The sequence below is a fragment of the Lolium perenne genome, chromosome 7, assembly GCF_019359855.2.
Source record: "Lolium perenne isolate Kyuss_39 chromosome 7, Kyuss_2.0, whole genome shotgun sequence".
NCBI lineage: Eukaryota > Viridiplantae > Streptophyta > Magnoliopsida > Poales > Poaceae > Lolium > Lolium perenne.
In genome coordinates, this window is record NC_067250.2 from 102,129,640 (window position 1) to 102,146,660 (window position 17,021).

Here is a 17,021-nt window from a genome sequence, read left to right on the forward strand (position 1 = left end):
TGGATTCCATCTTAGCTAATGGAACTTGTGAGGTTACTGATCATCCTTATGGGTGCAAACCTTTAGGATGCAAGTGGGTGTTCAAGAAAAAGCTTAGGCCCGATGGTACCATTGAAAAGTACAAGGCACGACTTGTGGCCAAGGGTTATACTCAGAAAGAAGGCGAAGACTTCTTTGACACATACTCACCTGTAGCTCGACTGACCACTATTCGAGTACTACTTTCCTTGGCTGCCTCACATGGTCTTCTCGTTCATCAAATGGACGTTAAGACTGCTTTCCTAAATGGAGAACTTGAAGAGGAAATTTATATGGAACAACCCAATGGATTTGTAGTAGATGGTCAAGAAGGAAAGGTGTGTAAGTTGTTGAAGTCTTTGTATGGGCGTAAGCAAGCGCCTAAGCAGTGGCATGAGAAGTTTGAAAGAACTTTAACCGCCGAAGGTGTGTAAACGAAGCTGCCAAATGTGTATACTATCGCCATGGTGGGGGCGAGGGAGTTATTCTTTGTCTCTATGTCGATGACATATTGATATTTGGGACCAACCTTAGTGTGATTAAGGAGGTCAAGGAGTTCCTATCTCGTTGTTTTGAGATGAAGGACTTGGGAGTAGCTGATGTGATCTTAAACATCAAGCTGCTGAAGGATGATGATGGTGGGATTACATTGCTTCAATCTCACTATGTGGAAAAGATCCTGAGTCGCTTCGGGTATAGCGACTGCAAATCTTCTCCAACGCCTTATGATCCTAGTGTGATAATTCGTAAGAATAAAAGAATTGCTAGAGATCAATTGCGATATTCGCAGATCATTGGCTCGCTTATGTATTTAGCCAGCGCCACGAGGCCTGACATCTCCTTTGCTGTAAGTAAACTCAGCCGTTTTGTGTCTAGACCTGGAGATGTTCATTGGCATGCTCTTGAGAGAGTTTTGCACTATTTGAAAGGCACTGCGAGTTATGGCATTCACTATACTGGGTATCCAATGGTACTTGAGGGTTATAGTGATGCAAATTGGATATCTGATGCTGATAAGACTAAAGCCACAAGTGGTTATTTGTTTACACTTGGATGTGGCGCTGTTTCCTGGAAGTCTTGCAAGCAAACCATCATTACGAGGTCAACTATGGAAGTAGAACTTACAGCATTAGACACAGCCACTGTTGAAGTAGAGTGGCTTCGTGAGCTTTTGATGGACTTACCTGTGGTTGAGAAACCAATACCCGCTATTCCTATGAACTGTGATAATCAAACTATGATCGTCAAAGTAAACAGTTCTAAGGATAATATGAAGTCATCAAGGCATGTGAAGAGGAGACTGAAAACAGTCAGGAAAATGAGAAACTCCGGAGTTATAGCGTTGGATTATATCCATACGTCTAGAAACCTGGTAGACCCCTTCACAAAGGGACTATCACGAAATGTGATAGAAACTGCATCGTGGGAGATGGGTATGAGACCCACACTATGAGCTGCCCACGGTGGTAACCCACTCTATGTGATCGGAGATCCCGTGAATTAGAGCTGGGAGACAAGCTGTTTGTTAGCTGGGAGGAGAGTATATATTCCTATAGCAATTTTACCACTCCGTAAGATGCAATACTCTCCTAATCTGCATGGCAGGTTGATAATTATCTTAATGTGTTCCAAGTGGCTTATTTTAGCAGAGATGTTGTCCTGCAGAACATCTTTTGAAGAACACACCTATATGAGTCTGATTGTTAAACGTCGCAATCTATGAGAGTTGGGTGCTCTCTAGTAAACTCATGAAAGGCCCTGGAGTATGACGTATAAGCTCCAAACCGCGAGGAAGCCTCGCGGCAGCCTAGTATCGGTCTAGGCTTTGTATGAAGCTAGTACGCAGAAAACTTGTAGTTCAAGGCATAATCCACTATCCAAGTTGCAATCTAGTGTAATATGAAGCTTTAAGTGGAAGTTCAACTTAACAGTCTCCACGAGATACCGGTATATAAAACAATGTTCTGGAAACTTATTGATGAAATGTGCCAATGAGAGTTTGTGGGGGATTGCTGGAATTTTGGGCATTTGGCCTTTGGCCCATGGCCTATTATTAAATTCTGAAACTCACATGACCCATTCCAAAAATCAGTGGCAGCACTAGTGGGAGCTGAAGTTTAGTCCCACATTGCTAGTTGGAAGAGAGTTGGAGTGGTATATAAGGTGGGTTGTTCTAGTCCTAGTAAGTGAGTGAGAAGAGAGAGAGCCCTCGCGCACTCCTCCTCCTCCTCCGCCGCCCGCCTCGCCACGCCTCGCCTCGCCTCGTCACGACGCGCCGCGGGTTGCGGGAATCTCGCCGAGCCAAGCTTATCTTTTTGCTGTTTGGGAAATTAATTGTGTAATCAATTTTGAGTCATTAACGGACGCGTTACTCAGCCGTTTTGCCTTCCGGTTTTTCTGGATCGTGGCTGTGCCGACTCGGACGTGGGCTGCGTCCCACGACCTTCCCGAACCACACTATATAAGCGCGGACGCCAACCCTAGCCTGTACTAGACGCATATGCGACTACCTGTTTCCAGTTCCGCCGCCGCCTTCGTCTTCCTCATCCCGTCCATCGGCGTGCACCGACTGCTGGGACAGTAGGCCTCCGGAACCCTGCCTCTCGTGAACCTGTACGGGTGAGGGGCAATCAGGTTTTTGGGTAGCGCTCAGGCGCGACTACTGGCATCACGACGTCGTCATTGGACGACGAGTTCCTCCACACCGACAACTTTTTCCCGGACCTCAGCGACTTCTTCGACAACCTCAACATGGGTGACAACGACGCTGCTGCGAAGTATGTGATGTTGTCGTTTCTCTTTCAGTTTCTCTTAGAGTTCCTTCTGCTAGTTTCTGTGGTAGATGCGATCGGTTTATCTTGTTTAGACGTGATCTGTTCATCTATCTTACTAGTCTGCACGATTAGTTTATTTGTTGTTTTCATAGTCATGATTTATCAATTACTTGTACGGATTATTTCATATGGATATTTGCTTATATATTCAACAGTTTCTTCATACAAGTTTAATCATAACAAGTACTTAAAAACGAGGTACATAATATGCATCTACCAATACATTTTACACATAAGTTACATAGATAACCATAATCATGTTGGCCAGCTCATATGGTATTAAAACAATGATATCATGAGAGAGAGATCAAGCTACTCCCACAAACCCATAGTCTAGAGGTGGATTACTTCCTAATCATCATGTTGTTGATGGAGATGATATTGGATAACGTGGAGATCTAACCAAAGGTGGCTCCAGCGACGTTTCCCCTCTAATATTCGTTGGTTCTGGCTCTGTTTTGGTGCTTCCGTGAATCTGTTCCACCTCCTATGAAGACGCGTTGGGGACCTTTTTATAGGCGGTTTTAGGTCAAGACTTCGAGTCTTATATGAAGACGGACGATCGCGGACACTTGAGGAGGAAGAGGTAGTGTGGCGCGGCCCATGGTGGGGCCCACACCTCCTGTGCTCTTTTGGTCCTCCGGGATTCCCTCCCAAGTTTCAAGTGTTTCAGGTTATTGTCTTAGCGTAAAAACAATCCTTAAAAATTCTCAGATCAGTTTGACTTTGTTTAGGTCCCTAAAAGGTAAAAACACACAAAACAGAGGATTCATGTTCTGCATGAGCTGCTATATTGGCAGATCAATTTACATGATTAATTTCAAAGCTAGTAAGAAAATCCAGTAAGCACTTTCAATTCATTAACTATAGTGGCAATAATCACTCTTCTAGTAGCTAAGACCTTCCATAGATTGACCACCTCCAATAAATCTGTCTCCAATTGTATGTGTTGAAGTCCCAACTCAATAGCTAAACCCTAAGCGGACATCATCACGTAACGCTTCAGCTTCCATCAGAAGGGAGCTTGTGGCATGATTATACCATAAAGGCTGAGCTCATATGAGTTTCCCTGTATGACCCTAGAGGACTACTCCCGTAGTGCCATCATGTTCTCCATGTTCAATATATTTGCTCCTCTAAAAATAATGGCCATTTCTAGTCGAATCTCTTATACTTAACTCTTTAAACTCAAATTCATAGCAATCTAAAATGAATTTGGCTCAAACTAGTACATTGAACTTGATTAAACTACTAGAATTAACCCAAAATCTAAATTATAATCCTTCATCGATGCTACTGAAGAACTCGGCTATCGTTCTCTTCTCTGAGTCATCGGTGTTGGAGCCGAAGTCGATGATCGGACGGCCCGGCTTCGTCGGTCTTCCCCGTCTTGTAGCGCTTGAAGGCGCGGTGCTCCTCCTGAACATGCTATGGCTACTTGGAGCAAAGCATCGCCATGTACTCCTTGTGGGCTGCTCATGTGAGCTGACCGTGCGGCGTTCAATCGGAGCATCGTCCGGCCAACCAGAGGTGCCGATCTAGAAGTTCACCTTCACGTCGATGTCGTGGAGGCAGACAAACTCGATGTTGTACGCCTTTGACTCTTGCTCTGCCGAATGTAAGGCGCGATCCATATTCTTTTGTGCATGTTGAGGTTGGTGATCTCCGCCACCCACGCATGTTGGACGCCTGCTATGCTACTTTTGTTGTGGTGCCGGTTGCAGCGGTAGGGTGTGTACCGCGAGGAGGACTTGCCGCGCGCGAGATGATATTACGCGTCATCGAGTCACACTCTGAATCGGTGGAAGGGACCGACTGTGGGAGGATCCGACCATCTGTGTCGCATGGGTGATGCTAGGGTTGCGGTGTGTTGCGCCAACATGGATTTAGGATGTGTTGGGAGGGCGGAAGAGAGTGAGGCCAAGGTGTTTCTCTGTGGAGGCTGAAGTCGGCTATATGTAGGGGTCGGGGCGGCCAAGGAGTTAAAATATTTACTCTCTATACCGTTTTGGAGTTTAGCTAGGTGCAAGTTTAGAGAAGTAAACCGGATTTTCACTCCTCTAACTAAGAATGGCAATGGGTAGGGTATATATGGACATGGTAAGAGCAATAGATACTCATACTCGTATAGTCAATTGGTAGAAAGTTCTGCCCATACCCATACCCATACCCATACTCTACCCATAGCCCTACCCGATGGATACCCCGTACCCATTGACTACCCAACGGGTAGATCAAATAGTACACATGTTATTCATAATTTTACATTAAGCAATAACACATTTGACAAAATCAATTATCTATGCTCAATAACAGGTAGTTAAGTATATGAAAATTATAAAAATTCAGAAATCGTAATCACATACTCATGACTCATAAGTCAACAAGATTAGATGAGTCAGGCAACAGATTGATAATTAATGACAATTTAGCATAGATTCACAAAGTCAATAACTTATCCATTTAGTTGCATAGGTTCCCGTATCCTGTGGTGACTTCGTCAATTTCAAGATCCAATCCGCCAGCTCAGTCTTTCGGAGGTGCTCATAGGGGTAGGGTGTGCGTGTGTGCGTTCATAGGGGTGAGTGTATGCGCGTGTATGTGGGCGTCTACGTTTGTACTGTGTTTCTCAAAAAAAAAAAAAAATATAAATGGGCATGGTATGAGTATATCCATAGGTACAATGCTATACCTGTACCCTACCCGTTATTTAAAAGGTATGATATGGTTACTACCAATATCATAAAATTGTGCTCGTACCCTGCTCATATGGATATGTTACCTGCAGGTACCTGTACCCATGGGTAAAGTTGTCATCTTTACCTCTAACCGATTATCTAGAGATGCCCTAATCTGGAGCCCCGAAATGGAACCTGGTCTTGATTACTCCCCTATGTCTTAACGCTTGATCATGGCTACCGAAATCGTCATGTTAAGACAAGTTACGCACACGCCATGTGATGTTAGTTAGCTCCTCATCATTGGTCTGAACACTTTTGCCCGTGGCCTGTGCATGTACTGTTGGGATAAACCAGGTTCAGTACATGCATGGAATCTGGCATGCAAACTAGAAGTCACTTCCCTCCCGATGGTGAATCCGCATGCGCCAGGTGCTGCCAAAGGTCCTCTCTCGCCGGCCCGTTTGCGACATCATCTCTGACCCTGCAGTCTGAACTCTGATGTGGACTCCCTCATTCGAGAAGCCTGGACTGGAGCTGGGTGGATGGAGGCTGTAGCTAGCTATAGCTACCGGTTAATCCAGTCCAAGACGCAAGAAACACGATTAATCGGTTGAACGCATGCGGATTGACCCGATGAGGTGACGGATCAGCGATACAACTGTGCCAAAAGGCGAAAAACAGTCGCGGCTTGGATCGTTCCGGATGTGTCGAGCTTAGCATTCATGCGGGGTTGATTATTCGAGGATGGGATAGGCATGCATGCATACTCAGTCGTCTGCATACTTACGCAATCCGGTTCTTGTTAGCAATCAGAGGATCGGCGAGGGGGTAGCTTGCGTGATGGCGGACGGCGGTTCTCTGATAACTCCGTGTGATTTCACCTCGGTAGTTCCGCCTAATTAACCTCCTTCTAGCTGAATCGTAACATGCATATCATCATAGCTAGCGCACGATCGAACTGGTGCTGCCAGCAAAATCCTCTATGGAGTACGGCAACAAATTGCCACAGGTAACACGTAATAGGTTGTTATTTAGCAGATCGATGCATGAATTGAAACCACACATGTAAGTATGTAACATACTCGCTGACGATCACTTGATCTCTGTAGGTCGACCCAGCAACAGGAAGCAACATGCTCGTGGAGCAGCGGCGGGCGTGTTCCTGCCGGTTAGGCACTGCATGTTTGGATTTCCAGGAGCAGGAATGGATAGACCAGATCTGAACGCCATGCTCCGTGCCGTCGCTTGTTATGTCGGACTCTGTTTCCGACATGATCCGGCCTGCATATGTGTGTCTTCAGATCAACGAAAATGCAGAGAGATATGCGCCTAGAAGACTCAGGATATGTCCACACCTCACGTGTGTTTGTGTGCAAGACGGCAGGAGACACTTTTTTTTCTGCCAAAATTCTATGGGAGCGGAATGTGCCAAGTGAAGTGGCCCAGCAAATTCAGCGTAAGTATGCAGACGACGCTGAAGTTGGTCTTGTAATAGTATCCTGTTCCCGTCTAGGGTTTTCTTTCTCTCGTCGAGGCGATCTCGACGGTGAGTTGCCTTTTCTTCCCCGAATCCGGCTGGGATTGCTGCTCGCGTGTTTGGGCTGATTAAGGGGTGGGCGTGTCCTGCTACCCGGCCTCGGCACCGTGTCAGTTTTTCCGTTGGACAAGGAGGAAGTTTTTTTGTTTTCTCCAGAAAGAACCAATCTAGGGTTTGAGGTCATGGCGGACGAGGCTTCGAGTTCAGGAGCAAAAGCAAGGGAGGAGGAGCTTGCAAGGATGGTGGAGGAATTGGGTCTTTGTGAAGATGAATTGGATAATGTTATCTTCGAAGAAGAGGGGCCTCCAGTTGAAGAGCTCCCACGGTGGCTTGCTGTGGCTAGAGTGCACACCGATTCCCCTTACAGCCAGAGTTGGTTCTTTGTCAACATGCGCTCAGCCTGGGGATTGGCGCAGGATGTAAAGTTCAGAGCTATCGAGAGTAATCTCTACATACTGCGTTTCTTTTGTTTGGGGGACTGGGAGAAGGTGATGGATGGAGGTCCATGGAATTTTAGGAATTTCCCTGTTTGCATTGAGCCTTATGATGGTTTCACAAAGCCAACTCTGATCAAACTTGAGACTATTTCTGTGTGGGCACAAATTCATGATGTGCTAGAGGCATGTAGATCCTTGGCAGAGAATTTGGCTCGAAGGATTGGGAAATTTGAAGAAGCTGAACCCGACTCAATGGATTTTTTCGGGAACTACTGCCGAGTTAGAGTCAAGATAAGAGTTGATGATGTCGTTTCCATGTCTCGTGGGGGGGGGGGGGGGGGGGGGAGGGAAATATTCAGAGTTCGGTATGAACGAATACCTACTTGGTGTGAAGTCTGTGGTATCTTAGGCCATGTTTACAAGGAGATGGTGATGGGGTGCATGCTGATAAGGACCGCAAGTTTGGTTCTTGGTTGCTCGCTGAACCGAGTGGGCGTGGAGGCCGAGGCCGAGGTCGCGGCGGACTGGGTAGGGGAGCTGGCCGATCTGACCGTGGAAGGGGTCGTGGCCGGGGTTTTTGGTACGGAGGCTTATTCTGAGGAGGATCTTAATGCTCTGGGTAGCGAGCTACCCCTGCAACACAACAAGGAGACTGATGTGGAGATGGATGAAGCTGAGAAAAACAGGAAGCGGGGTTCATTGTCTACACCACAGACTACCGGTGGTAGTCAGAATAACCCGGCTGTTACCGTAAACCAACTGGTTAATCAGTTCGATGGGGGTTCACCGGCTATTGTGCCACCACCGGCGAGTCCCCAGCCAAAACGTGATCAGAAGAGGCATAAGGTAGGCGAAAAGGAGATAGATGAATCTTATTCTGGATCGGCGGGCTCCGGCGAGGAGCACCGCCGGGATCAATGAGTCTCTCAAGCTGGAACTGTCGTGGGATTGGCAACGACGCGACAGTCCGAGAGCTACACGATTTCGCAAGAAAGTTTGCCCCATCCATTTTATGCATTGTTGAAACTCAAGTTCATAAATCAAGGGTGGAATGTTTAGCTAGTAGTTTGGGATATGATAATGTCTTTGCGCTTAGTAACTCAAGTTCATATCAATGACTATCCTAGTGTACCATGCCTGGATATCCATATCAGGAGCGGTGGACTGGCTATTTTTTGGAATAATGACTCAAGAGTTGAGGTTTCCGGTTTTTCTCGATATCATATTGATGCTAAAGTGTTGGGTATTGGCTCTGATCCGTGGAGGATTACATGTGTGTATGGGGAAGCTCAAACAAGCGAACGGTATAAAACATGGTATACAATGAAGGGTATAAAGGCAGAGAATGACCTCCCCTGGCTTTGTCTAGGTGATTTCAATGAAGTGTTGCGTCAAGAGGAGCATGATGGTATTGGGCAGAGAACACAAGCTCAGATTGAGGGCTTCCGTGATGCTATCGATGTTTGTGGGCTACGCGACTTGGGGTACACTGGTCGTAGATGGACTTTTGAGAAAAAGGTAGTGGGAGGGAGTTTCACGCGTGTTCGTCTAGATAGATTTCTTGCTGCTCCAGCTTGGGTTGACATTTTCCCAAGCTCGGTGGTCAAGCATTTGATCTCAGCGACATCAGATCATGGCCCAATACTCTTGGAGTATGACGACTCAGTTCGGAGGCTGGTTCCTTCCAAGACTCCGTTCCATTATGAATTGATGTGGAAATCCCACTCGGACCTTCGTACTAAGGTGGAGACATGTTGGCAAGAGTACGGTCCAAGCTCTTCTGCTGAGGCGTTACATGAAAAGCTTTGCTCTCTAGCAGGAACGCTTGGTGCTTGGGGGAAAGAAACTTTCGGCAGTGTTAAAAAAGAGATCAGGAAACTTGAAAATGATACTCCGCAACACACCAGGCAGATCGGCACCATCACACGTTGAAATCAAGACGAATGATCGTCTGGTCGAATTGTACCATCGTGAAGAGGTCATGTGGAGGCAGCGGTCGAGGGTGGAGTGGCTCTCGGCGGGTGACAAAAATACCCGCTTTTTCCATCAGCGAGCAAGTAAGCGTAGAAGGAAGAATCGCATCAAACAAATTCTGAAGGATTATGGCGCTGTTACTGAGGATAATGGCGAGATGCAAGAGCTTGCGACTGAATTTTACCGCAAGTTATATATTGCTGAAGGTACGTCCAATATGCAGGATGTTCTTGACACGGTGCCATGTAAGGTTACTGCAGATATGAACAATTCTCTTATGGCTCCTTACTCTGCGTTGTAAATCAAGAATGCTCTTTTTCAAATGTTCCCTACAAAGGCACCTGGGCCAGATGGTTTCCCGGCTCATTTATTTCAGCGAAATTGGGATTTGTGTGGAGAGGAGGTGACCAAGGTGGTCTTTCGTATTATTAATGGGGAGGAAAGTGCAGAGATCATTAATAAAACTGTGCTGGTCTTGATCCCCAAGGTACAAAATCCTACTCTCCTCTCTCAGTTTCGACCGATTAGTTTATGTAATGTGCTATATAAAATTGCTTCCAAAGCCATTGCTAACCGGTTGAAGAGCATTTTACCTGAGATCATTTCTGAGGAACAATCGGCGTTCGTCCCTGGACGCCTTATCACGGATAATATTATTGCAGCTTATGAATGCCTCCATTTTATGAAGCGTAATAAAGCCAAAAAGCACAGATCGTGTGCCCTGAAACTGGATATGATGAAAGCCTATGATCGTGTTGAATGGGACTATTTGAGGGCTATCATGACCAAACTTGGTTTTGCTCCAGCATGGACAGATGTTATCATGAGGATGGTGTCATCAGTTTGTTTCTCGGTCCTATTTAATGGGACGAAGTTGGAAGAGTTCAAGCCATCAAGAGGAAAAAAACAAGAGGATCCTATTTCACCTTACCTTTTCTTGTCATCGTGCCTCCTAAATCATAGAAGTCAGTCATCAAACCTAAGTGGAATTAAAGTGGCCTCATCAGCGCCATCGGTGAACCACCTTCTCTTTGCAGATGACAGCCTGCTGTTTTTCAAGGCGAATGGTGAGGGTGCAACGGAAATTTCTGAGTCTTTATCTTTATATTGTCAGGCCTCGGGACAGAGAATAAATTTACAGAAATTGTCTATCTTCTTCAGTAAAGGCTGTTCTCAAATGATTAGAGATGAAATGAAGTTGATTCTCAATGTCTCAAATGAATCTCTAAGCGAGAAGTATCTCGGTATGCCTACTGATGTGGGAAAGTCAAAAAATGGTGCGTTCAAATATCTTAAAGATCGTGTGTGACAGAAGGTACAGGGGTGGATGGAACAAATACTATCAGCTGGTGGGAAAGAGGTCCTTATAAAGGCTGTTGCTCAGGCAGTTCCCGTGTTTTCGATGGCGTGTTTTAAGTTACCCCGAGGCCTTTGTCAACACATTGATTCTATTATTAGGAAATTCTGGTGGGGAAGTAAAGAGGGTGAGAGGAAGACGGCGTGGGTCTCTTGGGAGGAGATGACAAAACCAAAGTACATGGGAGGGCTGGGCTTTCGCGATACGGAGTTGTTCAACCTTGCTCTCTTAGCACGCCAAGCATGGAGGATACTCCAGGATCCTAATACCCTCAGTGCTAGAATTATTAAGGCAGTCTACTACCCTCAAGGAGACTTCCTTGAAGCTGAGCTGGGTTCCCACCCTTCCCAAATTTGGCGTGCCCTAGTGGAAGGGAAGGAGGTTCTATCAAGGGGTCTAATTCGTCGCATAGGCAATGGTGAGACTACACGTATATGGAATCAGAACTGGATTTCAAGAGAGGAAATGATGAGGCCGTTGGCATGCCTTGCTGCTGAACCACCTACTATGGTAAGTGAACTGATCGATGCATCTTCTGCATCCTGAGATATGGAGAAGATTCAGAAATTCTTTGTTAGGGTCGATGCCGATCTGATTTTGGGCCTCCCAATTTGCACCCACAATATAGAGGATTTCTGGTCCTGGAATTTCGAGAAGAAGGGCATTTTCACGGTCAGGTCTGCGTACCGCATGTTTGGATTTCCAGGAGCAGGAATGGATAGACCAGATCTGAACGCCATGCTCCGTGCCGTCGCTTGTTATGTCGGACTCTGTTTCCGACATGATCCGGCCTGCATATGTGTGTCTTCAGATCAACGAAAATGGAGAGAGATATGCGCCTAGAAGACTCAGGATATGTAAGACTGCTCCACACCTCACGTGTGTTTGTGTGCAAGACGGCAGGAGACACTTTTTTTTTTTGCCAAAATTCTATGGGAGCGGAATGTGCCAAGTGAAGTTGCCCAGCAAATTTGTACTCCCGGACGACTGCTGTAACGACAGAACCCACACAAATAGGCCACTAAGTGGGCCAATAGTATTTTATGGGCCAGATTTATCTGGCCCCGTGGGTCAGCACTCAGCACGCAGTGGCCTAGGTAATCAGACTATGATCCAACTTCTACTTGAACACAAACTGCACCTAATCTGATTTCAAATTAGGGCGATTCTTGATTTGTACTCGCCCGTTCCGGCTCAATCTATGGAGTAATTTTTTCCCATATCGAAGTGCGACAAAGCGGACAGAGTTGCAGCACCTGCTGTTGTTATCCGCCCGCCTAAGTTCGTGGATCCACCATGGAAGATTGGTCCGAGCTTCCAGTCGACATAATGTGCGACGTGCTCAAGCTGCTCGAGTGCCCATACCTCGTCCGGTCCGCCGCCGTCAGCACACTCTGGTACAACGCCTACTCCACGGCACGCCGCATCGGCATCTGCCTTGGCCACCAAACGCCGTGTCTACTCTACTGCACCGAGGCTGCCGGGCTCAAAGCTCTTGGCATGTACAGCCTTTCCGAGCGAAAGGCCTACACCATGCCGTTCCCTGAATCCCCCATCATCAGGAACTGGGTCGGCTCGTCGCATGGATGGCTAGTCGCTACGGTTGAGAAGTCTGAGCTGATGCTTCTCAACCCGATCACGGGTGCCATGATTGCGCTACCTCCGGTGACAACCATGGAGCATGTTAATCCTCTCCTAAACGACGACGGTGTTCTTGAACGGTATGAGGTGTCTTACTATGATGGAGCACTTCCGAGGGTAGAGAAAGGGCGTAGCGCATTTTCTTTGGACGAGTATGGTGACCTGGTCTATTCTAGGCGCAACTTTGTCGTGTGATCCCTCATCCGGTGAATGCATTGTCATGCTCATCCACGAGCCCTTTGGGCAGCTCTCGTTTGCCAGAGTAGGAGATGCTCACTGGCGCTGGCTCGACATGCATAGTTATTATTCAGATTGTATATACCACGACGGATGGTTCTATGCGATGGCTGATGAAAGCGCTATTGACGCGTACAATTTAAGTGAACCGTCTGTCGACATCCACAAGAGATTGTTACCAAAAACACTTCGGACGGTTTCCAAATGTCATATTGTTCAGGCAGAATGGGGAGATGTCCTCCAAATTATTAGGACGGAGACCTATTATCCCGAACGACCGGAAGGTCCGGTGATAGTGTACAAGATTGATTTTGATGAGCAGAAGCGTGTCAAGATGACCTACATACTGAAGAAATGTAGGCTGGGAAGTTTTCCTCGAGAGGACCTCGTAAACAACTCATATTCCAAAGGTACACATAACTCATATTCCATCTCAGCATGTTTTTACAGTGAAGAATCATGGTTAGAAGATGCAGCAAGATATAAGATAAATGTAGGAGACCATGCACTGTTTATTGGGAAGAGCACGACATCTTGCTTTAGCGTAAAAGATTACCCAGACTTGATGCCAAACCATATATATTTTACTGACGACAACGAAGGAACACACTCTGACCATAGAGACGACCCTCGTGACATGGCAATTTATAGCATTGAGAATAATACCACAACTCATGTGGTTTATCCTGAGCTTTGGATGAATTGGTTGCCTCCCATATGGTTGACGCCAAGTCTTCCAAAAACCGGTATAGCTCGACTTGTCCCTTAATATCTACTGGTATGAAATATACCGCACATTTGAGCAGCCTTTCTTCACATTTTATTTCCCTAGTGCTGCTCCTCATAGAATTGCAGAACTTCTCTTCAGGCACTAAGACTGTTAAAAGTATAGTGATGCAACGTTTTTTTTCCTTTTCATGTTGAAACATCATAATTGTCTTGATGGGTTCAATTCTATTTGGTCTTATCGTTAGATGTCATGAAACATGATGCTGTTTTATTTTGGAGAACTACATTTTTTGTCTCTTAATTATTTTGTTGTAGTCTAGAAAACTTAAGAACAAGACAATCTTTTTTTACGATGTTACCTATAAATCTCTGTTTTTTCATAGTTAACTTCACCATGTTTGTGTGTGACAACTATAATTATTCCTCATAATGGCAGGTTTTCGAGATACTTACAGTGGGAGGCGGTAATATCACCGTATTAGTCATCAGTAACCAGCTGGAGACATATTATACTTCCTTTTTCCCTTATTAGTTTTGATCAAAGTCAAACTTTATAAACTTTGACCACATGTATGGAAGAATATCAATATCTAGAGTATCATCTCAATGTCAAACTTCATAAATATACTTTTGTGTTGGCATCAACTTTTTTTTTGATCCACGAATGTGAGGCAAAAAGCCCCGCAACAAAATATTATTAAACCAAACCCAGTTCCAACTATTTACAAAGGAAAGAAAAAGAAATAAAGAAAATATATACAAGATGGACAAGACACTAAAGCAGGGACCTAATCCATCTCAAGAGATTATGCTTGTGCTTGACCTTGATTCTATACCGTAGCAAAGATATGTCATGCACTTCCACATAGTGAAAGAACCATTCTTTTGTCTAAAGATTTTACCATTCCTGATCAACCAGATATTCCAACAAGCTATGATGATAACTTCCATAAAGAAAGAGTGTCCAAAACTCCTCTTAGCATGCTCCAACACTATCTGAAGATCATCATGTTGATTCCACTCGATTGATAATTCCATATTCTAGAGCTGATTGCACTCAAAATATAAATGGATTCTATCCACATGGCTTCTTAAAGAACAGAGCACACAATGCGTATCTTCAGTAGCATTCCAATATCGACGTTGTAATAGATCTCCAGTATACAATCACACAGTAATAACCAGGCAAACATCTTCGATTTCATCACACACAATACTTCCACATCAAGACTTCCACAGCAATTTATAAACATTAGTCACACTAAGATGTGCATGTGTCGTTGCCTATTCGACGATACCTCGGAGGAGGGATCCTCACGAGGGGGAAAAGAAGTAGGGGTCATAGGGCGGAGGCACACGGGATGGTGGTACGCGATTTACCCAGCTTCGGAACACCTGCACGATGGATAGGCCTACTGCTGCTTGTCTGGAATTATCTGGGCGCTTTCGCGTTGTTACAATGAGTTGTGGTTGTGCCTCTAGGGCTCCCGGGATCCGGCTTATAAAGGCGCACGGATCTAGGGTTTACATGGAGAGTCCTAGCCGGAATACAAGTTGCCTAACTACGGTACAATATCTTACCGTGTACGTCAAGGATCCACCTTCCATCAGGACCGTGCTGGATCCGGATACTTCATGGGCCTTCACGGATCCGGCCTCCTCCGTAGGTCGGTTGGGATCCGGCTCCTCGTTCCTGGGCTGGACTTCATCCTTCAGGATCTACAACAACTGGGCCGCCCGATGGGCCACATGCCACATCACCATCTGTGGGCCACCCTGGCTTGCCGGATCTAGGCCATGCCGTTGCTATACCCATAAAGTATACCCACAACAGTAGCCCCCAAAGTTCTCCGAGATTCATCATTCCTCCGACTTCACTCAGCTCGGATCCGAAGAGAATCTTGAAGAGCTTCAAAAACTTCCTTGTTTCCGATGTCATCTTCTCGGAAATCTCTTGATCTTCAGTAATGGCAACGTAGCAGATTTTCCACTTTTCCCGCGCACAACTTCCTTTTTTCCCGCGCTAAATTTTCGGAGATGTGAATCTTCAGCCGGAAATTTCGGGAGTGCACAGTTAAGTTACCTCCACGTCGTTTTACCGCTTTTAACCTAAGACACGTGTCACGCATCCAACGGTGCAACCGTTCAGTTTCCACCGACGGATCCGAAACACGAATCTCCGCGGGAGGTCTATAAATACCCCCAAGCGCGGTAACTTTTCATTCTTTCACCTCCTCACCACTTCGTCTTCTTCCTCGCACCGCGCCGCCAGCCAGATCTCATCTCCGGCGAGCTGCTCTGCGGAAAGCTTCACGCGCCGCCACTCCAAGCCTCCCCTCACGCCAAGATCGTTACGGTTGATCGGGAAATCCTTCCCGCCGCCGATTCGTGGTCAAGCTGCGAGGTTTGCTTCAAGTCCAGCGATCTTCACTCCACCGGAGCTCCGTCGGACCACCGCGCCATTAACGGTACGTGCGCCGGCCCCGTAGAAGAAAAACTTAGCGTAGATCCGGTTACTCAATTTAGTTTTGCATGGGTGCAGCCGGAAGTATGTCACATGGTTCAACAAACTGTACTGGTAGTTCTCCGAATAGCCCGGAACCCAGCACATTAGAACCGATCTGCCCAAATCCCATTGCATTCTTGCCACCATTTGTTTCCGACATCAGGCTAGCTCAACCATTCTCTGCCTCTTCCAGCACTATGTTAGGCCGGATCCCTACTCCCAAAGAATTTCAAGAAGAACTTGAGGGTCAAGCCAGAATGGCAGCCAAGGTGCAGGAGGCGGAAAACAAGAAAGCTTCCAAGGCCCGGATCCGCGAAGGCGAGAGGGGTCAGTGGTGGCCCTGCGAAACCACCGATGCGGAGCTTAGGGAACTCCAGAACGAGGGCATGATCTCCACACATTGGAGTTTCATGCGTGACTCCAATGTCACCAAGCCTGATGCGGACGGAAGGGTCATGACCAAAGCTTGGGTCGAGCGCGGTCTATCGCTCCCCTGTTCGGAATTCTTCCTCTCTATCCTCAACACATACGGACTTCAGCCCCACAACATCTGCCCAAAATCTTATATCCTTCTCTCCAACTTCGCAACACTCTGCGAAGGGCATCTCGGGATCCGACCAGATGTCCGATTATGGCAGTTTTTCTTCTGGGTGAAGAAAGAAACAAAGGTTTTCAAGGCCATGGTGAACTGCGGGAGCATGACCTTTATGCTCCATCCTGGCCGCATGTATCCGCCCCATGACTCCCACGAATCCGTCCGGTACTGGAACGCCGGACAGATCTATGAAAAGAACATCATCGTTCCGGGCGTCCACGAAGGACTGCCCACGTTCGTCAACGAGCCTCCGGAAGAGCGCGACAGCTGGAGCCAGGTTCCTGCGCTTGCTCAATTTCCGATATTGGAAAAAGCAGCGCGGAGAATTTCTTGGTTGGTCCATGATGGGCTAACCGGAGCTCAGCTTACTCTGAGCTGGTTCACTCGGCGGATCCAGCCACTTCGGTATAACGCGCGTTTAATATGCGCCTACACCGGAGCAGACGACCTTCTCCGAGCAACCCGCCACGATCTT

The 17,021-nt window shown here is 46.6% G+C and overlaps 1 protein-coding gene across 1 annotated transcript; it reads left to right on the forward strand.

Moving 5' to 3' along the window:
- The first annotated feature begins 12,134 nt into the window (after positions 1 to 12,134).
- On the forward strand, positions 12,135 to 12,674 carry LOC127315787 (F-box/kelch-repeat protein At1g57790-like). Its single transcript, XM_051346240.1, has one exon. It carries the CDS (start codon positions 12,135 to 12,137, stop codon positions 12,672 to 12,674), a length of 540 nt encoding a protein of 179 aa, XP_051202200.1.
- The last annotated feature ends 4,347 nt before the right edge of the window (positions 12,675 to 17,021 follow it).